This window comes from Anabas testudineus, chromosome 15 (genome assembly GCF_900324465.2).
Source record: "Anabas testudineus chromosome 15, fAnaTes1.2, whole genome shotgun sequence".
Taxonomy (NCBI): Eukaryota; Metazoa; Chordata; class Actinopteri; order Anabantiformes; family Anabantidae; genus Anabas; species Anabas testudineus.
The window spans coordinates 16,713,822-16,737,294 of record NC_046624.1 but is presented as its reverse complement, the minus strand read 5'-3'; the positions used below and the strand labels follow the sequence as shown (position 1 = coordinate 16,737,294).

General features: G+C 40.4%; 2 protein-coding genes across 11 annotated transcripts in view; one reads left to right on the top strand and one right to left on the bottom strand.

Annotated features, from left to right (window-relative positions):
• Positions 1 to 1,102: 1,102 nt before the first annotated feature.
• On the top strand, positions 1,103 to 9,956 carry arhgef33 (Rho guanine nucleotide exchange factor (GEF) 33). Of its 3 annotated transcripts, none has more exons than XM_026353624.1 (17): positions 1,103 to 1,459; positions 2,880 to 2,917; positions 3,942 to 4,106; positions 4,549 to 4,670; positions 4,817 to 4,965; positions 5,108 to 5,227; positions 5,542 to 5,668; positions 5,997 to 6,129; positions 6,706 to 6,813; positions 7,039 to 7,131; positions 7,257 to 7,405; positions 7,495 to 7,584; positions 7,682 to 7,854; positions 8,172 to 8,632; positions 8,708 to 8,929; positions 9,067 to 9,209; positions 9,320 to 9,956. In XM_026353624.1, the coding sequence occupies exons 1-17, from the start codon at positions 1,408 to 1,410 to the stop codon at positions 9,447 to 9,449; spliced, it is 2,475 nt and encodes an 824-aa protein (XP_026209409.1). In that variant the 5' UTR covers positions 1,103 to 1,407; the 3' UTR covers positions 9,450 to 9,956. The 3 variants fall into 3 exon arrangements, with proteins under 3 accessions (XP_026209409.1, XP_026209407.1, XP_026209408.1); XM_026353622.1 differs by having other exon boundaries at positions 1,105 to 1,459; positions 2,874 to 2,917; XM_026353623.1 differs by having other exon boundaries at positions 1,106 to 1,459; positions 2,874 to 2,917; positions 4,820 to 4,965.
• A 2,221-nt stretch (positions 9,957 to 12,177) lies between these two features.
• Positions 12,178 to 23,473, bottom strand: part of LOC113158520 (mitogen-activated protein kinase kinase kinase kinase 3-like) — a 34,214-nt gene continuing 22,918 nt past the window's right edge. For 2 of the 8 annotated variants that reach the window (XM_026354458.1, XM_026354460.1), the window contains 18 exons: positions 22,201 to 22,275; positions 20,403 to 20,454; positions 19,838 to 20,210; positions 18,507 to 18,613; positions 18,064 to 18,105; positions 17,806 to 17,890; positions 17,609 to 17,688; positions 17,341 to 17,401; positions 17,137 to 17,254; positions 16,925 to 16,983; positions 16,559 to 16,662; positions 16,135 to 16,306; positions 15,944 to 16,012; positions 15,739 to 15,831; positions 15,523 to 15,593; positions 14,857 to 14,912; positions 14,709 to 14,762; positions 12,178 to 14,057 (listed from right to left, as the gene is read on the bottom strand). In XM_026354458.1, coding sequence (XP_026210243.1) covers positions 13,970 to 14,057; positions 14,709 to 14,762; positions 14,857 to 14,912; positions 15,523 to 15,593; positions 15,739 to 15,831; positions 15,944 to 16,012; positions 16,135 to 16,306; positions 16,559 to 16,662; positions 16,925 to 16,983; positions 17,137 to 17,254; positions 17,341 to 17,401; positions 17,609 to 17,688; positions 17,806 to 17,890; positions 18,064 to 18,105; positions 18,507 to 18,613; positions 19,838 to 20,210; positions 20,403 to 20,454; positions 22,201 to 22,275 — 1,759 coding nt within the window. In that variant the 3' untranslated portion in view covers positions 12,178 to 13,969. The remainder of the gene's footprint in view (positions 14,058 to 14,708; positions 14,763 to 14,856; positions 14,913 to 15,522; positions 15,594 to 15,738; positions 15,832 to 15,943; positions 16,013 to 16,134; positions 16,307 to 16,558; positions 16,663 to 16,924; positions 16,984 to 17,136; positions 17,255 to 17,340; positions 17,402 to 17,608; positions 17,689 to 17,805; positions 17,891 to 18,063; positions 18,106 to 18,506; positions 18,614 to 19,837; positions 20,211 to 20,402; positions 20,455 to 22,200; positions 22,276 to 23,473) is intronic. The other 6 variants (XM_026354464.1, XM_026354465.1, XM_026354461.1 and 3 more) reach the window with 4 other exon arrangements.

Below are 23,473 nucleotides of genomic sequence, written 5' to 3'. Positions count from 1 at the left end.
TATACTATACTTTTGGTGTACTTGTACTCTATTTCATCGTTATATTAAAACATACTGCATTTTTTTTTACAATATTCAAACATTAGTTGAGTATTATCATTTTGTAATACTTTAATTCTTACAGAAAGTTAATATTTTGCTTTCTACTCCACCACAGTACATATATCTCTACTTGTACTTTACCTCGAGTGCTAATGTTTTATACTTTTCCATTGTATTTTACTGTAAAGTTGTGTATCCCGCTAAATATTCTGCCTTTTCACATCAGTTCACTTCAGATCGTTCGTCCTCAATATAAAATAACATTATGACAATACGCGACAGGCTGGAGAGTAATGAAAGATTCATTTCTTTGCTCACATGCAGCCACAGAATCAGATGATGTGTGAGAATGATGTAACCTTCAAACACAAGTTTGTTGTTGAAAAGAGGAGCAGCTGAGCTGTTTGTCTCCGGGCTTCACCGTCTCGGCCACAGACAGAATGGCAGAGAAAACAAAGAGACACATCCTGCAGCTATGAGAAGAGAGACAGACAGGAGCAGACAGACTGTCCGATTATCAGACACATGCACACATATCTCCCTGGTATTTAGTATTAGTTTTTATGGAGTGGATAACACAGTTTGTATGATTTAGATGTTTGTATTTGGCAGGATGGCTGGAGAGTTCAAGGTCAGGGGGGCTTCACCTTGCTTGTGACCTGTTCACCTCTGCAACTGACCCTAAATCCTGACCCCTGGCTTCTCTTGATGGTGATTGCTGACATATCTAATAACTTCATATGGTAATTATTTCCAGTTGTATAGAGGATGCTCCTCTCTGAATGGACATGACGTGTCTCTGGTTTGCCCATGTCAAATTAATTAATGTTTTAAAACAATGGATGAAGATAAAAACATGATTCACATCTTAACAACAGACACACATCCACCAAAGCGTGCTCTCAAAACCATAGAGTTAACTCTGAATAAACAGGCTTTTACTGACACCTAGTCTTACTGTGAACTCTTCCAAAGCAACGTACCACAACCCACAGCAAAAACTGGCTTTTCCATTTCAAGCTCACTCTGATCAGTGCTGCTGTGTGAATCATTATCATTAACAGAGTCATGCCTCCTTAAATCAAATATGTTAGCTACAGTATGAGACTGACTGATGAACAAATGACTCTCTCTCCCTCCTCCTGATCGTTCTTTTCTGTCCCTCCATGCTCCACATACAATGGACTTTTTGTGCAAAAAGAAATCATAGGACTCACATGCTTTGGAAGACAGAATGTGAGTGATCACAGCAGAGGATAGGGGCTGTTCAGACGAAAACAACAAGGCAGAGGAGCGGACTGAAGTTGTCTTGAGCGGGATAAGGGCTTCAGCTGTGAGCTAGATTGGACCAGACTGGATTTAAACATGGAAAATGGGACCACAGAAACAGAAGGACAGACAGAAGGCGTGTCAGAAGGTAAAACAGGTGTCAAAAAGCTTGAGCTGAATGTTTGAAATGTGAATTACAACAGTATGTTACATGTAGTTTTATCAGTTCTTTCTTTAAACCTAAACCTAAACCTGTTGTTGTAATACAAAGTGTCCCTCAGCCAACGAAACACCAGCATGTTTATCATATCGTCTCCATCTAACTGGGCAGTTCTCAATGAGACATAGTACCAGGACGCTTGAGCTAGTTCACACGTGTGGTCATTTGAAATGTTATCAAATATATTTTTCTGTGTCCACTGTGAAAAAGATCTATTGTTTAACAGTGATAGTGTGTTAAAGACATTATAAACACTATGCTTACAAAGGATAAACAGAAAATAATTAATGCACAACCAGTAAAGCAGGAAAGTCACGTCTTATTTACTATGTCCCATTAATTCTCCATTCATGTTTTTTTAAGTTTGCGGTCACTCTGGGACAGTAGCATGATGGGACCTCAGCTTTTTTCTGGTCTACAATCAAAATCTGTCGTACCATATGTCCCGTACACAGAAAGACTGTTGTTATTTTCTTTGCTCTTTCGCTTAAGGCATTTTACATAGTACAGACGTGGACGTTGTGCCTGGTCAGTAATGGATGATAATATATGTTGAATATGTAATTGACATGACCCGCTCCAATGTTGCCAGCAGCTCTGTCCTGTGACATTTGCACAACAAACAGAAGCTTTGTGCCTGTTGCAACCAGATACAGTAGATATTCCTAAACAGACTGCATTAAATAAAGAACCCATCAGAAATGTGAAAAGCCTGGTGCCACACTTTCTTCCAACAGTCCAAACAAGTAAATATGAACAGCAAACACTGTGATTCCATCAGGAGACACCTCCTGAAGCTGCTCTGTTTACACAAGGAGTGAAAAATGATGCTTGTTCTTACGTGTAGTCGGGTGAACCTCTGCTCGGACGAGCTGCATTTCCACGTGAGCGCTGAAGCGCTCTGATGCACTGGAGCGTCTGTGGCATAAAACATTTGTTATGAGCCCTGATGCAAATGTTTTTACCCGTATGTATCGAGTGTGGTCACTAATACCTTACTCTAATAAAGAGACTGTTAAAATGTGCGACAACACAGTTGACAGTGTTTCTGATTGAAATGTTTAGTGCAAACAAAGGAGACAATTGGATCAACAGTAGTGTTTACGAGTCTTTATACTGAACTTTATGCTCAACAGGTTGAATGTGGAGGATTTTTTTTTGCAATTTCTTTTGCTTTATAAGTTGAGGCATCCCAGTTAATCTAACTAAAACACGGATTATGCTGCATGTGGCACCTGCAGACTCTTTAAATCCAGTCTTGTTAAACCCTCCAGGTTAAATAACCTGCAGGGTTTTCTGGAGTGAATACTGTGGGTGACTAACTGAGGCTCCTGTTTTCTAGATACAGGCGACAATGTGAAGGAGTCTTCCCTGGAAATTGTTCAGGTAATGAAGAACTGTTGTCTACTGTATTATCTACTACTGACTTGTTTTAATTTGTACTTGTCTTGTTCACTCAGCGGTTGTAACCCATATTTAAATGTGACGCAAAACAGCAGCACAGAACTGTCAGCATGAGACTAACTGTACTCACAAATACTTTATTTATCAAGATTTATTTGTTTATAATTAGGTTAAGTAGTGTCAGAGGATTTTGTGTATTGTAGACTGTAAAGCCACTTGCAAATTTGTGATTTGTAATATAGATATATATAAATAAAATGCTGATTTACTTGACATATGAGTTTACTACACCAGCTACACTGCAAAATGTGACTCTTAACTAACCACAATGTTAGCGACAACTAACCTGCAACAGCTGTAGGACTTTAAACTGTAGTGTCTGTGTCGAAAGGCGGCACTCAGGTGTACAGGAGTTCAGTGTCACTGTCAAAAACTGATATCATCAGAAAGGAAGAGGAGCAGAAGGCAAAGAGGACAGAGGCTCTATTCAGCCTGCTGCCTGATGTCTTTCACATGACTTGGAGACACTATGAGAGAGAGAGAGCGAGCTGCTTCATGAGCTGATTCAGTTATGTTTGCTGAATAAATTAAATCAGCTACGAATAAAGAAACCAAGGAGGCGGATAAGAAATCCATAGCTGATGGAATATTATTATGAAAGGCGGGAAATGCCATTTATTGAATAATGACTGTGTCAAAATGATGATTATAGGGGTCAAGACCAAACACTCTTTACTACACGGTAACATGAACCATGTAGAAAACAAGAAAGCTAATGAAGAAAACTAAATATACACACAAACCCAAAACATACTTGTAGAATATTGAATAGCTAATGAGCTACAGACAGTGGAGCAAATGCAAAACAGACTAAAAGATCAAGCAAGTAAATAACTTATACAGTACAGTTTGAGGACTTCTTAGTTCTGAGCTACTGGTGTAGTTCTGATTTCCTTGAATCTGAATTCATACAATTATTTTCCTCTGAAAATTACTTACTTTGTAGCTGCAGGGCCTGGTGGATGAGCTGCGCGAGGGGCTCCATGCTGCTCTGATGGAGCTGCACGATCTGCGTCACAGGGATCACAGCCTGGAGGAGAAGCTCCAGGCCCATCAGACAGATGTGGATGATAAGATAATGGGCCTCAAGAACTCGCTCAACACTCTCAAGGTGCTGGAGGCTGGAGATGCTGCAAACACACACACGCACACACACACACACACACACACACGTTCATTCCTATTGAGCCGGAGAGGTCACTGTAAAATATGGTAATTTGGAACATCTGACTGAAACGCTGGTGAAATTGTAACTAATTCCATTTATTAGATCGGAAGGAAACACTGTCAGACCCTCATACTGCGATTTAACAGAAGGTAGGAAGTCTGTTATGAAGCCATATTGTAGGATCTGTATAAGCTGTGCAATTTAATCCCTTCTCCATCGTTTACCTCCATCAGAAGAAACTATAAAGCAGTTTTTCTAGAAGAAGATCCTCTCCTGCTTGGTTTGTGCCTCCAGCAGATTTTCCTCCACATCTGACCTGGAGGCTCATGGTGTGAGAAACAGTTATTAGCACTTAACTTGGTTTTTTGGTTTAATCTTCTTGCAGGAGGAGCTCAACGTAGCATTGTTCCACATTAAGGAGGTGTCCAGTAGACAGAGAGAGGTTCAGAAGAGGATAGAACTGCTTCAGTCAGACAACACCAAGGATGTCATCTCTTTCCCACACAGGTAGCGTTGAACCATGTCTATGTTTCCATCATGTATTGAAATTTCTCCAGACCTACGTTCAATCTCCTTACATGATTACAACTTGACTAATAAATCGTTTTTATCTTTTTCTACTTCTATGTCGACTGTGCTGATTGGTCCAAAAGCAGAAAGGGCTCCAAAGCAGATCTGCTCGCGGCATCAGAGGAGGAACACGTTTGTATTCCCAACCAATCAGAACTCAGTGTTATCCAACACTTTTTTTCCAATCTGCCACACGGCGGGTCGCCACAGAGGAGCGCCACATCAACACAGAGTGAGTCCATGGATGTGGCCGTGGTTACTTTGCTAGTGATGCACAGTATTTTGGAGCAATTCGAAATTTTCTAGAAAAAACATTTTCTATTAAACATTCATACATTATATTACACTCCTGTGTTGTGCTGTGTTTGTTGCAGCTTCTGCGTCGGAGCAGGAGGCTCAACAGCAGAGAGGTTGTCTGTCCAAATCATCAGCATGGGGAGAGAGGAGGAGCAGCAGAGATGACACAGAACCCCCGAACAGCCTGAATGAAAACAGTAAGAGCTGCTGATAAGAGAGTAACTTCTATCATCACCACGTGTACTACTATTACTACTGCCGTCCAGGAGTCACATCAGCTGGACGTACTAGTACTACTAGTACTACTACTACCACTACTAATACTAAAACTATTACCCAATTAATTGACACACAGATAGCAGACAGTGAATTTTAAAGCATTGAGTAATAGATGTGATACATGTCTCCCTAGATTTAAAGAATCGTTTTTGCAAAAAAGTGAAAAGTAAAAATGAATATGCATATGTTTGAATATATGTTCCTGTGTGTGTGTGTGTGTGTGTGTGTGCAGATAAGAGACAGAGAGCAGCTCTGGAGCTGCTGGAGTCAGAGAGAGTTTACGTCTCCCACCTGTCTCTGTTACTCAAGGCCAACATATCCTTCAATGGCACAGAGGCACTCACCTCCAAAGACAAACGGTAAGAGACACAAAGACAAACGAGTTTAAAATCTCAAACCGGCATCAAACAGAAACATACTATAATCCACATATTTAAATGTAATATAGATAATCTTATCAACACTGTTCATTCCTGAAGCAGCTACTGATCTAATCTGAGTTTGCAGAGAGGAAATTAACTTATTAAATAAAAGCAGGTGATAAACACCAGCGAAACAGAGAGGAAACTCTTCTAAATCCTCTACACAGCTCGTTACTGTAATCACTGCTCAGCTCCAGCGTGTTCCCAGTGACCAACAGCAACGTCGTGTTGGATTTGTTTTTCTTTTCTTCTCTATTGTCTTTAGTCCATTTCCGAGCTCTCTCAGGTTTCTGATCCAGCAGCATCTCGAGCTGCTGCACACTCTGCAGGAACGTGTGCTCAAATGCCAGTGGCAAGGCATCATGGGAGATGTTTTTATGAGGCTCACCAGCAAAGAGGTAAGAGGTGCATTTAACTTAGAGCATTTCACCATCTGTCTGCATCAAAATGCAGCCGTTACAGTACAACACAGTGGGTACGATCTGGACCAGCAGTTCACTCACATTCACAGTTCACAGTGCTGTTCCAGTCTAGTTAGTGTGGAGGGGTCAGAAGGTTCGACTGTGTGACTCTCCATTCATAATGAATCTAGATTACTGTGGCGGCCATGACGGACATTAAAAGAAATGTCAAATTCCAGCAGAGCCATGTTGACAGCTGGAATCCAGATGTACAGTAGCACAAAGACAACAGTGTTCCTGAGGGTAATTTGTCCTTAGCTGACATTATAACTCTAAATGATGCTGATTATGATGCATCATCATAACATCTACAAAATAAAAAAGGCTGAACTCGGTTTTTAATGGTAAATGGTAAATTCTTCATTTTGTACTTACTTATTTTGTTGTATGTGCTCATACGAAATGTGAATTAGAAGGAAACAGGACAACAAAGTGGGCTGTGTGTCATAAAATAAAGGAGTGAATTGCTTTAAACCAGCACAATGTGATCATCTCTGTCTCTTCTCCCCACAGAGTGATTTCTTGGATTTCTACGTGTCCTACCTGAAGGAGCTTCCAGATTGTTTGTCAGTCGTCAACATGCTTGCGTCCAGCTCCGTGAAGTTTTCTGCAATGCTGGAGGTAAAACAAGGAAGGACAAAGCAGAACAAGTCAGGACAGACTAATATGACATCCAGGGATAAGACAGGATACTGCAGAGCATCATATTGGCCTATTATAATGAATAATGAAGTGATGACATGAATGAATAAAAGACAACTCCTTCATCCGACTAAACCTTCTCCTTCTCCATTAACTCGTTTCATCTCTCCATCCTGATTGGTCCACCTGTGCTGCTTCTGTCAGAGTGACAAATTAGGGGACGAATCCAAACCGTCTCTGCACACACTGCTCCTCCAGCCTGTTCAGAGGATCCCCGAGTACCTGCTGCTGCTACAGGTTGAACAAATACACACTTTAAGCAACATGATATAGACGACGTCCTTTTAAAGGGGCACAGAAACCGAAAAAATATCTTTAATGTCTCATTGATGGTGTGTGTGACCAGTTATATATCTGTGCAGGGGCTGCTGAGGCAGACCGAGGCAGAGCACCCAGACTACTACCTGCTGCTGGTGTGCATCCAGCAGTTCAGGTCCTTCACGGCTCAGTATCATCACCTCCTCCAGCACAACCAGGAGCTTCTGCTGCACAACCGCAACGAGGCCAAGAGGTGAGAATCACCACTGCTCAAACACGACGTATTCTCACTGTTAAGATGTGACAACGTGAGTTGAAGCCGTGTTGATGCTGCTGTTGCAGGTCGACCATGAAACAGCTGTTCAAAGCAGCAGAATGTGGGATTCAAACCAACAACATTGGCTCGCCGTATCCTTGTAGCAGTGCCATGCTGTGAGTAGTTATGCTGTCTTTATACTTTATACTCAGTGACAAAGTGACATTTGTCATTTGTGGCAGGATCAATGACTCTGACTCTGTTCTGTCTCAGACAACATGCTAACTACGCCAAGCACAGCAAGCAGCAACTCCTGGAGCAGATCCAGTCTCACCGTTTCCAAGACTGGGATCGGGACCAGGATCCTGAAACACACTGCTACGACAGAGAGTGGCCGTCTCAGCACCCGTTCTACAGCCCAGACTCAAGGAACCACAAAGCAACAGGTTTGTGGAATCAGAAGCTTCCGACGTTATTGTAAAAGATTTTTTCCTGTTTTTACTCAGAACAGACTGATACTGATCTGAGGAAGCATCTGTCCACTTCATATGAAGTGCGGATTAACAAACAGTACTTTAAAAATGTTTTGCAATCACTTCAGGGGATCTGCAGGTAAGACACTCTGAAGTTCTCTCATTTCATTCTTCACAGTATCTTCAAGAACCACACTGTCTGAAAGTGTGGGTGTCATCTCTTGAAGACATCTGTCATCTTGATGAATCCTGTGATGATTGTAAATCTAAAAAGTGCCATATATTTTCAGGTCTTGGCAGCATCCCCGAGAGTGACACCTCTGACGTGTCCCCGTCGTGCCAGCATCACCTGCCCTCCAGGACTGCTGATTTCCGTCAGGTCCAACCGGGCTCCGCTCTGGCCGATGCTCTGGGAGAGTTCCTCCTTCCTCCAGACCCCCCAGGGATGGAGAGTCTCTATGAAGAGGATGGAGGCTCCTTCAATGATGTCTCTATGTTCAACCGCTGCTCCTCTGCCTCTTCCGATTCCTCCATTGACATTGCCTTTGTGAAGTGCCCCAAAGCCCCCTCAGCGTCACATCATGTGATGGCAGCGAGCGTGTCAACAACTCGTGATGTCTTCGGCAACGGTGGAAACCAGGGGAACGGTTACAGCAAACTGTCCAAACGAGGGTGTGCGTCACCGGATGAAGCAGTTATGATGCGACGCAATCAGCATCGTCCCCTTCAGGCCAGCCAGCGCAAGAGCAAGGTGAGCCAGTGAGACAAAAGAGTTTCCACGCTTTTATATGTGAAAACCAACATGTATGTCTTCTCTGCTGTCTAGTCCCTGAATGGGCTGCAGATGGACAACACAGTCAGCTGTCTGGATGGACCTGTATCAGAGAACATCCAAAGGCTGGGACTGGGGAGCCACGCCAAACTGGAGCGCCAGGGCAGTAAGGGCAGCAAAGGGTGTTCCACCCCGTCCCATAAGGTCCACAGCCCCCTGGGAAACAGAATGGATGCCGACAAACAGAGCGATGATCTTCGCGGGCTGCTCAGCATTGTGGGTTGTAGCAAAGATGTGTCTTAAGTGTCCTGGGACACTCTTCTGGAATCAATCTTCTGGAGACATAAACACAACGAACAGTAGCTACAATAACGTCATTAATTAATAAATAATATTATGTTCAACCCCACCAGGACTCTGGGATCCAATCATGGGGCGATGAGTCAAAGTGGAGGGGCACAGCGGAGGAGAACAACCACACTCCCTTCAGCGAGAGGAGTCGGAAGCAGGACAAAGGAGGCTTCAGGAGCTCGTTCAAGAAACTCTTCAAGAAGAAGTAAGATTTATGATGACGTGTACATAAGTTCAGTGGTTTTGTATTGTTTTTTTTTTGTTTTTTTTACATGAAAATACTCATCAGATGTACTGTGACTCTTTTTCTAACAGAAGTAGTGATGAGAAGAAAGAGAAGGGAGCTGAGAAAACATCAGAAAACCAAAGCAACAGTGAACATGAAACCTCAGGGAAAAATCCCAAACTGGTACATGTGGAAATAAACCGCGGCACAGCTGTATGAACACCACTGCATCACACACACTCACACAGACAAACATCATCTTCATAGTGAGCAAACACACTTGCACAGTTGCACCTTGGATGAAAATGTGTCCAAACAGCCCCGACTGTTGTTAATTATGCTTTAATCTGAGCTCTAGAGCGTTGTCACATGTTCCATGCCCCTTCAACCTGAATGGCTCTGCTCTACCTCCACTTTCTTATAACAGACACCTTTATATTCTTTTCAAAGAGGTTTAATTTGTGCACCGTGTTCATCTACTCATTAGTCAGACTCAGAAACACGTCAGTGTCCTTAATGTGTCCAGCTGTAAGCAGAAATTATTATATTGTGCATATCCTCAGGAGAACAGTTATAACTCACAGTGTTTGAGCTTTTTGTTTAAAAGGACAGAGATTAAATAATTTTCTCTGCGTCTTAGTGCACTGAATAAAAATGTTTGGTTAAGAAATTAATGTGACAATCAGGTAAAGTAAACATTGTTCAATAAAGGTCTGAAAACACTGACACGTCCGTTTGTTTGTGCCGTTTATCTCAGTTTATACCGTAACAACTTTACCTTTGACTTCTGAAATCCCACGACTTTGGGACCTGAAACAACAAGAAACACACAAGACACTAGTACAGTGAACAACATGCAGAGGGTAAAAGCACTGAACCAGGTGAAACCACTGGTACTTCAGTCCCATCAGAAATAATCATCTCAAGACAACAAACGGTTCAGTTCCTTCTTTTTAATGTGTTAACCTGTCATCTCATAAATCTGTTACACTTCTGAAACAAAATATAGGCAATTATACAGTATGTAAAACAAACCCATTTTTATTTGTACACTATATACATTTCATAATGTGCACTGCATTGTGAAAACAAAAGACAAAGGTGATAGTGACAGAACAGAGCAGACGTACTGTGTTTTGTTTTATACTGGAGAGAAACCTGATCAAACTGCTTTTGTGAACAAGTTCTGTTTTTCCTTTAATCCCTATTCATTATTTTTACATGTGATTTGAACCAGCATTAGGTTATAAAACAGAAACAGATAAAAAATATATATCCCATAATAGAGAGAGCCATGTTGGCACCTGCTTTTGTCTATGACAACAGAAAATAGGAGTCACCGAAGTATTATTTAATTCAACAGAAAAAAAAAAGTTATTAACTGCACAGAAAAAAATGGTATAAGATTTTACAGTCTGACATAAATGATGTGATTTTAAATGTGCAGCCATGATAAACTTTTTCAAAGCAAATTGGTATTTTGGAAAAGAAAAAAGAAAATGTAAAGAGGTGAGTGGAAACTGATTTGCACACGTGAACACAGACAGACATGCTGACATGTTTGTTTGTTTGTTGATGGCTCTCTGTTGAAGTGTTTTTGTTTTCCTCCTTCTAGGACATACCACGAGGTAGACTATCTAAGTTTGGGCAAAACAATTTTAACATATAATAAAGTGTTAAATCTGTAAAACATATCTTTGACATTTACTGAGCTCTAATTCAAAGGAATGTTTGATTAGTTATTCACCAAATAAACGAATAAACCAGTAACAACATGCACAGCTGCTGACATTCACACATTTTACCCAATCAACTGTGTCTTAATATGAAGGTGACGAGCTTGGTTTACCAGCTGATGATGTCACTGTGATGCTACGTAGTGTATGTGGTCTAAGTAATATTTTCAAACACTTCATGAGCAAACGGATTCGAAAATATTGTTAAATATGTGGATTGTGTAAAAGAAACTTAGGTGCAGCCTGAAACTACGACGTGTGTAACGCTGGGTGTTGGCGAGACGCACATGTATTAACATGACTGTCGCTGAATCTCTTAACTGGGGTAGTGATTCACTTTCAAAGCAATGTCATTACAAAATATTGTTTGAGCAAATCTCAGAGTGGATCGAGGCCAGATGCAGCATGTAGAGTTCAACTGATCTGACATTTACTGTTTCACCTCCCTGGCTGATGTTTGTGTGAGTGTCCCCTTCCAACTTACTGCATGGCGTTAGTATGTTTTCTTAATTTTTGTATTTATATATTTTATATATTATTATATTTAGATATTTCTTACAACTCTGAGCATAAGAAACATGTGCACAGGTGATAAAAAAAGACAAATAACTTGGATTCAACACTGGATTCAAACTTTCTGATGTTAAACTCCACTTGCAATAAAGCATTAGGAGTTTGAATCCAGTGAAAACACCTGTTTAACCATAAATAAAGCCCCGTGAAAATGTGGCGTAATAGAGATAATGTAGGGTTAATGATATGATTCCTGTCACTGAGGTCTGGAGGAGGGACATGTCGTTATGCTGGTGAACAGAAAAACAGACAGATGAGGATTATGACACTTTGTGAGCAGCGGTAGAAATCATACTTAACAGAGCACAGAGGGCGATTAGAGGTGGTGGAGGAACAAAACGGCGGTCTCCTAACATGGCGACATGTCCCTTTTACAACCATCTTAGTAACATTCAGTGACACATCTAATAAATCTGTAGTCTGTTACTTTAAAGTCTAGAATTTGATGGCATTTTGAATATTTCCCACAGATTTTCTACTTCAGTAATGATAATGCACATGTCTTCCATTATCTCAGCTGTATTTAGCGTCACTTACTGATCTAATGATCAATGTGCTTCAATTTTCTTTGGATATTTACTGTATTTTTGCAAAATGAACCCGAACATTTCAGCTCTGTAAGATTTTAGAAGTGGAGATGTTTTTTTTATTTGAACTAAAGTAGTGTTTATGTTTTTGAAACGTCTAGTGTCACAGCTTGTAATCACTGGTAGTGTAATGACACATGTAGACTGTCCCACAAACAGCAGTGAACATCTACATGTATGTAGTGTGATCTCTCATACAGAAGTTGGTCTTTAATAAAGTCACAGCAATGAATCACTGCAGATGTCCGGATGCTACTAAAACTCATCAATTTACACAGAAATAAAAATCGATTCAAAAGCCGATGCTTGAAGCATAAAATGTCTATTTGATCAATTCTTTTTCTTAATGTAAATCGAGCGGTTCTTGTCTTTTATATCTGCTTGTTTCAATTGGCCTAAGCAGAAACAGAAATGTCACTTGTTAAAGACCAGATCTGTACATGATGCACTTGAATTATCTATCTCTGCACACACACACGCACACACACACACACACACACACAGTCATATATTATAATGACATCACATTTGTTTATCAAATACCTTTTTCTCTGTGCAAAATTTTAACACCAGTGGTTCAATAAGAATAAAAAATAACATTAATGAAAAAATGAAGGTTCCTTATTAAAACAGCTAAAAAAACAAACAAACAAAAAAAGGATAAAGTAAAAACATGAGAAACAAATTAAAACGATTTGAACTCTCAACGTCTGCTGCCCTGACGACAGTTGCTATGGTGCAAACGAGCAGGAAGTCTCGATGGTGGCGCATGCAAAATGAAAATGACAGATCAGCGCTGCTTCCTGTGTTTGCTCAGTCGCATCCCGAGCTCCAGATCGTTAGAGTAACATCTGATTACTAAGGCCGTCCACTTGAGGGGACTGCAGGGTCTTTGCCGCCTGGCCCTCGTCACGTGATAAGGGGACGAGGTGTGAACTGACAGCCCTGTCCCCACACACCTGCCTGTCTTGCCGTTTGTCTCCACAGTTGTACAGAGCAACTATACACACACCTATCTACACGAGCAGTCTTTTTAGTGTTCGTCTGTCAAAAAAATACTAAATTTATATTTACAACAATTAAATAGAGGTCAATTAAGCACTTGTGTGGTGTGGTGATGAGCGATGGAATTCAATGCTGGCGGAGGGGCCGAAGCTTTTAAGTCTGTTTTTTTTTTTTTTTTTTTTTTTTAAGATCCTTTTTCAAAAAATAAAAACAGGAAAGGAAAGCTATTCTGGTTGTTAAAGTTACATCATGCCACAATAAATAAAGGTGAAGTTTCAAAAGGGGAAAGAAAAGAAGGAGGAGAGGACGATAGAGATTAAGTTGTCTGTGCAAGATGGCTCTTCTGTGAAGCTTTAGCACAAGTAGCAGTAGCAGTAATAGTAGTAGAAGTAGTAGTAGTAGAAGTAGAAGTAGTGTTGAAATCAAACTTCTGTGCTGGGTGCTGTTCTCCCAGGTGCATTATGCAGGGGAAGGTGGGATAGTGTCAGGAAAGACGGGTGAAGTTGCTCTTGTAAGGTGCAGATAAGAGATTCCCCGATTACTGCAGCCCAAACTGGCCTCAGACCAGCCGTCTGTGCCCCTCCCCCCGTCAGAAATGGATCCACAACTCAAGTGTCCTACTACAACATGCTTCACTGACACACATGTAACACTGTGGTGCATTTCAAATGCCTGCAACTGGGAATCCACATCTGCACCCACGATCTCATCTCCCAGCGGGAAGGTGGAAGCTGCGTGGGTTAGTGGTAGGGATGGGGTGAGTGTGACTTCTGGTTGCTTACTACCTCATCTGCATTTTGCGGTAGGCTATTTAAAGAGTGTGTCACGTGTATGTGTCTCAGTAGCTGTTTTCGTGGCCTGCGAGGATGTAGAGGTTGCTATGGGCTGTAGGGTTGTCTGTAGGCCTGCTCTCCAGCACCACCACCCTGCAACACAAACACACACAAAACACAATCAGTTTTTATTTCGCCTTTAACCATCAGACTAAGGAACTGTCCAGTCTGCTGTTAATAACTCTTCTGGCTAAAATAAATAAAACAATCAAAACAAAACAAAACTGGAGACATAGTAAAGAACCAGGATTTATTATAGCAAAATTAAAAGAATGCCAGCAACCCACACAGGACACCGTCCAAGCCTGTAAAAGCCCTGTTATTTGCCAAATAGGCAGCAGAGACGGTTCATTTGTTTTGAAACTAAGCCCCTCATAGAGTACACTCTGTTTACCCTGAGGAAAACCATGAGAAATCCTGTTTTTAAGAAGGACTCACGGGCTCACACATTCACACATCATAAGGGAAGACACCAAAATGATCACTGCTTGTTGCTCAAATCAATGAGTCAAATCAATGTTGAAGTTTCAAGTTTCATTGTAGATGTAAATGATTAAACAGGCAGACGGAGGTAATGATGATGTTGGCGTCTATGCTCTCACCACTCAGCAACACATTCTCACTTCCACACAGGCAGTCGTAAAGCTCCTGATCAATGACATCTGGGGTCAAGAAAACCTTGAGAATCCCGACAGAAAAGCGCAGAGTTTTAGGCCACGTGAGGCCAACGAACAGCGAGTGTACCTGGGCAGAGTGAGCCCTCTGTCCTCAGTCTCTGGATCTCTACAGTCAGCACGTCTTTGGTGATAAAACATCAGAAGGGATGTTAATAGATGTGATGTGTATGAAGAATGTGAGAGATGAGAATGTGCGGGTTTGTGTGTGTTCTCACCTGTCTGATCCCAGTAGTCTGAAGATCCGTGTGCTGTCAGAGATCTCCTGGGTGATCTAATGAAAACGAGAGCCACAGGTCAGAATCAGGGCTCTCAGACCAAATGGTCTAATGTAGAACACCAAGAAAATGTATAGATACTCTCATGGTAAAGTAAAAAATAACCTGTTTAGTTTAGTTTATGCGTCTCTGTGTTGTACAGAGCATCATCATAAACAACTGAGGGAAATTACACATCACAAATTGACATCAGCCTCTGATGGTTTTTGTTTGACTAAGGTCATGTTATGTTTTCTGGCGTCTTGTGTGGTTACAGAACTTAAATACCCTGTGACAAAATGTTTGCATCAGAGTTAGTTCTGTCTTAATATATTAATAATAGAATTGAAGAAATTATGTCTGGTTTCACTTGTTAGTGACCTGCTACAATCTCGTTCTGCATCATGCTGAAAACAGATATTTTAGGATTCATTTCCATTTAAAATAACAAGTGCAGCAAGTGGAAAAGCAAACTCTTTCTTACAAAAAAATAAATAAAACTAAACAATTGGTGGAATATAACATGCAGGTTTTATCTTCTTTTTATCTGTTCTCTGTTAATCATTGTCTGAGATTAACTAATATTTCCTCTTACACGCAGAAGCACACACTCCGTTTTAGTCTCACCTCGTTGGTCTTGAAACTCCGTCCCTGCATGCCATGTCTCCAGAAGGCCAGTACGCTGTCTTGGAGACACACTGCAAAGAAACAATTAAACAGAAACTAAGAATTTAAACTGTACAGATGTGATACAAGATATACTGAACATGTCATTTCACAATTCAATAAGAGAATACTATTGATTGTGCCATGAGTTATGTTTTTTTGTGTGTGGTTCTTTACCTATGGATTCGATCTGGAAGTTGAAGGTGAGCTCAGCTGATAGCTTTCTGCTGGATTTTAACCGGCCCTGGAGGTTGACTATCTTAATACACCCTGGAGAGGTAGAGAGAGGTAGAGAGTGTAAAGTAGTATATTGCCCTTGAAGCTGTACAGTGCAAAGGCAGAGATGTATAGATGTATAAAAACATGTTTGTGTGTTACTCACTGTCAAGGCAGACTAGTATAGTGTCTCTCTCTAGCTGAGTGACGTGGATCACACACGACTGTGGCGTGTCTGTGAAAAGAAAGATGAGAGGGGAGTCATTTCTGACGTTGTACATAACGACATCTGCGAGCTCTCAACACAAATCAAGTGTAATTAGTTTAACACCACAGAACTGCTCAGACTGTTCTCACCTGCTCCTGTGAACCAGGAAGAGGTAGAGTTGGGGTTGACGGTGCCAAACTTGACCACCTGATTGAGTTCAGCGCCTTTACTGACTGCCACACAGATCAGAGGGTAAGTCTGCTCAGGAACCACCAACATCTCAAAGACCTCCAACGGACACGGCAGTGGGAAGTCGATGTTCTATCGAGTACATGAACAGAAAGACGAGACAGAGGTGAAGGTGAAGTAGAAGTCTGTTATTTTAGAACATATGTGACTACCGACATCTCCTAAAGACAGCAAGTCAGCACTCAGCTTAATTTAAAAAATGTTCCATACATGGCATTATTTTCATTTGTATTAATTAATTTTCCGAGAATATATTTTAATATACTGTGCTAAAAAGAAGGGAGGCAAGGAAACAGATGAGTTTTGAGGAAGGCAATAACCAACCTTGATGAGCATGAATTTCTGCATAGACTCTACCCACTCTAACAGCATCACACTGGACTGGAAGGCTCCACATAGGTACTTATGGCCTGTGTATGGGTTACGCACTGCATAAAGACATAAATAAACATAAATCATTTAAATCATTGCATCATTTAAAATATTTCTTTTATTAAATACGAAATACAAATATCAAATAGACTTTGCACATTATGCGTTTTGTAAGATTGTCATATACCTATGTATTTATTTTATTATTCAATGATAAAGCTTACAATAAGAACTGTTAATGTCACACAAAGTTCAATGAAATCAATTACTTTACTATTTTTTTACTATTGGTCACAAAAAAGTAACCCATTAACTTACCTACGCAGCACTTTTGGCACCCTTTAGTGTCTGGAATTTTATTGGACACGGCAAACTTCCTATAAAGAAATAAATGAATATACATAGCTCAAAAAAGGGCGTTTGTCTTGATGTCAACATTTAATTTACAAGTTATTCAATTTTCTAATATTGGAATTCAATAAATTGAAAACATTAGTACAACAAGTTTGTCATTCAGGAGCGAGATTTACCTGGGAATCATTTTATCAGGCAGCTTGTGTGTGGGAATGGCTACTGGTAACTTCTGTAACTGTCTGGCTTGTTCAAATAGACCACTCAGGCTATGAGAGTACAGCTGCGAGGCTTTTCCTGGATGAAAAATAAAATTAAAAATAAATAAATACAGAAAGTCTAAACCACATTAACATAAACAGAGATACGTTAGAGCTGCTCACCAGATATGGATAGAAGACAGTTATTCATGACATAGAGCCAGGTACACCGTCGAGGGAAGAGCTGGAGAGAGACAGAAATAAAGATTAAAAGACTTCATTCTTTTACAGTACAGTTTAAATTTAGTACAGCACAGTTTATCTTACCCTATTTTAATATAGAACTATCACTGAAACATTATTTCAGACTTTCTCAAATTAAATCCTCAAAAGCTGAAAAGTACATTATTCATACAGTACCTTACTAATGTTGTTAAATCTTTTGTCTCACCTGCTCCATTGTGGTCTCATGCAGTTCATTAAGGTTTAATGTGTAGATTCCCTCTTCAGCTCCGAATATCAAATACTGGTCTAAAACACACACAAACAAATGGCTAACGTTAGACTTTTAAAAGTTACTTTGTGGTTGAATTCAGCATTTGACTGTGAGCTGATGATCGCCACTGCATCTGGTTTCCTGTTGTTTACCTCTGGTGTCAGGATTGATCCAAGAAGTGGCACAGTGGATCTTCAGAGGACAGCCATTGAACACCTTGGAGAAACATGCTCCCATCTGTGAATGGGAGAAGAAACCAGTGAAGACACATAGTACAATTGATAAACTGTTTAAATGGTAAATCATGTGCAGGTTAGAGAACTTAATGCTAAACAAAATAACGTTTTCTGAATGAGTTCAGATTTAGGTTAAAAGCTCTGACACTGCATTTTACTGAAATTGGTACTTACATGGACCTTCGGTGTAGGGGGGAGGCCGTTACTGATCGGCTTCTACAACAGACAGATGAACATAAACACACAGAAGGATTACGTATGTTTCTGGTAACACATCGTGAATTTTACTTAATTGTGCCACCGACAAGCAGGGATTATAGAAACTGAAGGCACACATAAAAATGCAAATCCAGCTTTTGTTGCAACACCAATTATGCCCAATCACTATTTTACAATTCTCTAAACTTAGAACCATCTACAGTGGTTGAAGATTTTGGAATTTGACTATTTCCCTGTGGACTGTAAAGCTCCTTTGCACAGGTATCCTAACCATTCAGTAGGATTTACAGGTGGTAGAGCAACAAGGACATGATCCCTCACTGCCCACACCTCAAAGACAGTCATTATTAATAGCAGATATGAGAACATCAACGATTTATCTTTGTAGAGCTGCTTACCGGAACATCCTTCTTGTCTTTCCGTATGGGGACACTAGGGGGCATAGTGGACTGTCTGTCTGCTGGACTGCTCCTCTCACCATTGTGTGGAGAGTTCAGCCCATTACCTACAATAACAGAGTCAGAACTTGATGTGTTGATTTAAGAGACAGAGAAACTGAGACAAAGTCCATTATGTGTTAGAAACACAGAGGGAGAGTGTATGTACATATGCAGATGAGTGTTTGAGGAAGTGAAAAATAAAAAAAGCACAGAACAGATATTGACTTTGCTACAGAACATACTTAAAGCCCATTCCACTCACACTGACACATTCTCACATCACTGGTTTCAATGAGTATAATCTAATTTGCAGGACTAAAGAGATGAAGAAGAGTAAAATCAACGGTAGCAAAGAAACTACTGGGAGCAAAGAGGGAGGGAAGGAGGGCAGGAGCAGGGTAGCAGGAAGAATACAGAGGATCAAATATAGTCTTGAGCAAACGTTGGTATTGGCCAATTACGGCTGTTAGATTTGTCTACTCTACCGAATAACACTCTGGCAAGTAAACGACCAATCTGCCTGTCCTAACCTGTTTAGAATACATGAACTGGATGACACACCAACTAGTCTGTAACTATCGACAGAAACATTTATGGTCATGATCAGGAGAAAAATAAATGTGTTTCCTCAACTATTCATACCTGCTGAAAGCTTTCCACTATAACTATAAATTATTTTGTTTGCCATTGATTAATTTGCCTATTTTATCCTAAATCAGGAAAACTTTGAGTGGACAACTGTGTTAAAAAAAAAGCTTATGATCTGATCAAACCTGACTTTTCTCAAAGAATTCAGAACACAAAAAGTGAAATCTAACTATTAAACTTGTACTATTTTCTTCTTTTGTTTGACTATTATTCAATAAAACTGCTTCTTCTACGTTACATTTTAGAATTTATATTAATAATGCTGCTAACAGGACAGAACATGTAACCAATCATTCATATGTGCAATATCATACAATAGCACGTAGTAAGTTCTGATCAGCCAGGACGATGTTTTCACCTCTTGCTTCTTCCTCCTAGGAAGTGAGGGGAAGTGGTAGCAGACTACTAGCTTTTGTTGGACTCAAATAAACCATCAGATTGCACAAAAGACAACTCTGAAAACAAACAATTATATTGAGTAGGAAGGAACTACAAACAAAATTAAAACTAAAAGATATTATTATTATTAATGGACTCATGGAACAAATAAAATCAGTCAGACTACAAAGACTGAGACAACAAATCGAAAGGGGATGACAGGGTCTGCGGACACTAGCGATCTAACAAATGGCTGCTCTTACTCTCTCCCTTTTCCTCCTGTTTTTCCTGCACCTCTTTCACCTCCTTCAGCACCTCCCATGCCTCCTCCAGCTCCTCCTCTGTGTGAGGCGTGTGGAGCCACTCCCAGAAATGCCTAAAGCTCCCATCATCCTCTGGGGCAGAGTTTTCGACGTCCGTGTGTTTCGGGCTCTCGTTACCTAGGCTACTGCGGCGATGAGGCGGTAGCTTCGGGGGTGGAGGCCGTGGTGGGACGTTGGAGGCGGGCTTGGCTGGGCTGGGCATCTCAGGACCTGGACACCGCTTGATGGTCCCTCCCCCTCCGCTGTCATCCTCACTGTGTGATTGGCTGTCATCTTGTTTTTGTTGTTGCTGGGATGAACTGAGCGACTTGGGCTGGAGGAAAATACAGATACAGATAAAGCTTTTGTTCACTTTTGATGTTCTTAAAAGCAAATCTACTCCAAAATCCAAAGTCTTTTATTCTTTAAAAAAAATAAAAATAGTGGAAAGTTATCAAAACAGCTTTGTAAGAAAAATCCCTCTCATGACAAGTTGACCATAACTGATTTTATCGGTTGTTCATACCTTGGGAGGAAGTGGGGGTGGGACCTTTGGCCTCATGATAGTGCTTGATTTACTGAAGATTGGGAAGATAGAGAATTTGACACTTTGCTTGAAATGACACTAAAACAATAAATTAACAGGGACAAAAGAAACATGAGTTGTATTGATAATAATATGTCAACATGTCACTACAGTGGCTATAGTTTGACTTGCCATTTTAAAGTGATTTTCCTTTGATTGTAAAGGACATATTTCATAAGATCACATATTTTAATATCTATACTTTGTATAGCAAGAGGTTTACAGGTATTTACAAGCCTTACTGGCTTCTTTTTATTATTATTTTTATTTTTAAATGTGTACATAGACTCGATGTAATATTTCAGAGAGTAATCAGGTATTAAAAGAAACTCTGAAATGACAAGTATAACCATAACCTGACAGTTAAAACTACAGATGGAACATGTTAATTCTCTGAGAATGTTAGTGCTGGTACTGAAAAACTGATAAAACTGTGATTACAGCTAATGCTACTGTTGGCAATAATCCAGTAAAGACGTCCAAATACTTAAAATGCTTCTTTAAACTGTTATCTGTATCTTTGTTGAACTCAAATCTTTAAATTCAAATTGTTGTTTAGACACCAGACCAGCACTATATCCACAGAGACTCAATTTTACCTGGTAGGCTACATATTTGTTTATGACTAATAGATAAAGTCACAATCAGAATACACAAATTGAAAAGAACAGAGGCTGGGGGCCAATCACAGTGAACACAAATACAAACACACCAATAACAACGAGACAGTGTTTCAGCTGAATTAGTTGAATCTTAAAGCTAAGATAACATTATATTTTTTAAGGTCTTAAACCTTACACTTGAATTGAACTGAATTGAAATAACACATATAGATCTGTGACTGATGGACTGCCCCACCTCTGAGAAGAAGAGAAGAATATAAACCGCATATTAGAGAGAGCGACACGGTGTGGTGGCAAAGAACCTGTTTCCACAGTTATCAGAGAAGCCTGGATAAATCTGGTTATTTGAGTGCATGAAAACACACTGATTGTAATGAGGTAATCAGTGTTCACTTTACTCAGTGGTTTTAATGTTGTGGGTGGTCAGTCTGTATGGGCTCTCATTCCCCACAGAGATTTGGCTTTTACACAATGAGGAATAAGGCTGGATGCCAAATGTACTGTTTTATAGAGACGTGACAGGACAGGAGGCAGCATGAGAGCGTGCACACACACAAAGTAAGGAGGCACACAGATGGTGGCACAAGTGGAGAACAAAACAAACCAACAGCAAATAAGATCTCAAGGTCATCAGGATCAGTTTTCTAAACACAAATAAATACAGACGCAGGCCTCATCCTTCCAGTTAAAAATTCAATGATACCTGATTTGTATAGATGCAAATACAGTTTTCTCTTTTATGGTGTTTTAAGCCTTTGAAGCAGTAAAATAGAAGAATAAATTGGGGGAAAAAGAACTTCTATTATCAGCTTCCAGGTGAGTTTTTTGAGGTTAGGGATACTGTTAGTAGTTATTAAACTTAACAGAACACAAAACAGCACTAACAGCATGGAAAACACACAGGCTGTGAACACACACAAACACAGGTGTCATATGTGGCGTGATGGTGGGGTGTGCTGCATAAAGATGCGTGGATGAAACTGCGGCAAAGACAGGAAGCCTGCCTCCTTTTCTTATCCCTCACTCTCCTCCTTTCGTCTTTCAATAGAGGCAGGAGTGTGGGGAGAAAGGAAGAGAGACGAGGCTTCTGGTTCTAAGACTGGGAGAAAACTTACTGAGTGTGAGTTTCATCATCATCTGCACCATCATCATCCTCATCCTCATCATCCCCTAAGTGTGCCACATGGCCCCTGGGAGAGGAGGTGACGACAGAAGGGGGGGGATGGGAGGAAAGGAGAAGGGAGGGGCAGGAGAAAGCAGAAATTGAGAGTTGACGTAGGGAGAGCATAGGAGGGGAGAGATCAAGGGAGACAGGGCGCAAGCAAAGGAGGCGAGAGAAGACAACAGGAGGAGGAGGAGGTGGAAGAGGATGGGGGGGGGAGGGAAAGAGGAGGGAGAGCGGAGTGAAGCTTGGTCCACAAACTAACTCTCAAACCCTGAGCAGATCTGAAAGGACTGCACATATCCCCCCCCACCCCAAACTAAACAGAACCCCACATTGACACTGAGATAATTTGAAATCATTTCCTGTACACCTGAACCACCTGGAAAAGTCAGTCACAAATGCTGCCATGTACGTCCACAACCAAACACCTCTAAACCCAACCACACAGTCTGAACCTATCCAATCCTTAAAGACCTACACAACCTTTAACAGTAGATGCTAGATCCTAAAAAATACAGTTCTCTCTCACTACTCAATCGTCTCTACTTTGCTGTGCTTTTGCCATCTGTGTACAGTCACAGTAAACAGCTACCTGGAAGAAAGGAAACTGAACCAATGGAGGCTTTAAGATGAAGCAGCTAAGCAGGAGGTGATGGTTTTTATTGTCACATAACACTGTTCAAAATAAAGTTGAAGTAACTGACTAAATCGAGAATAAATCATTATACCAGTGAAGTAAAGTAAGCAAACAGACAATATTAAATAACTAAAAATCAAAGTGAATATACTAATATACTAACTTGAACCTTCACATTCATGCCACACAAAGTATACTGACCCTATCTAACCCTTACCCTTTCTTGGTTTTAGATAAGATTTACAGTAAGATGTAAACCTATCTAATCTACTATGGCAAGACAGGAAACTAGTAAAAGCCAATAAAATGTGTAGGCCGTCTGTCACAGTCAATAAAGAGAAAAACACTTTTACTAATTTGAAAAATGCTGAATGGTACTGGCTGTAACAAATACCTCAAATAAAAAGAAAATATTCATAATAACACAAAATGACTATGCTTATAAGACAACTTCTTCTCTTTGCCTATACCCTGGAAAACTGCTCGTAATCTTGCACAGACCAAAGATTTCAGTGAATCATATTGGAACAGATTGTCTCATAGAAAACAGCAAAGCACAAGAACCATGATCATCATTATGTTTGGG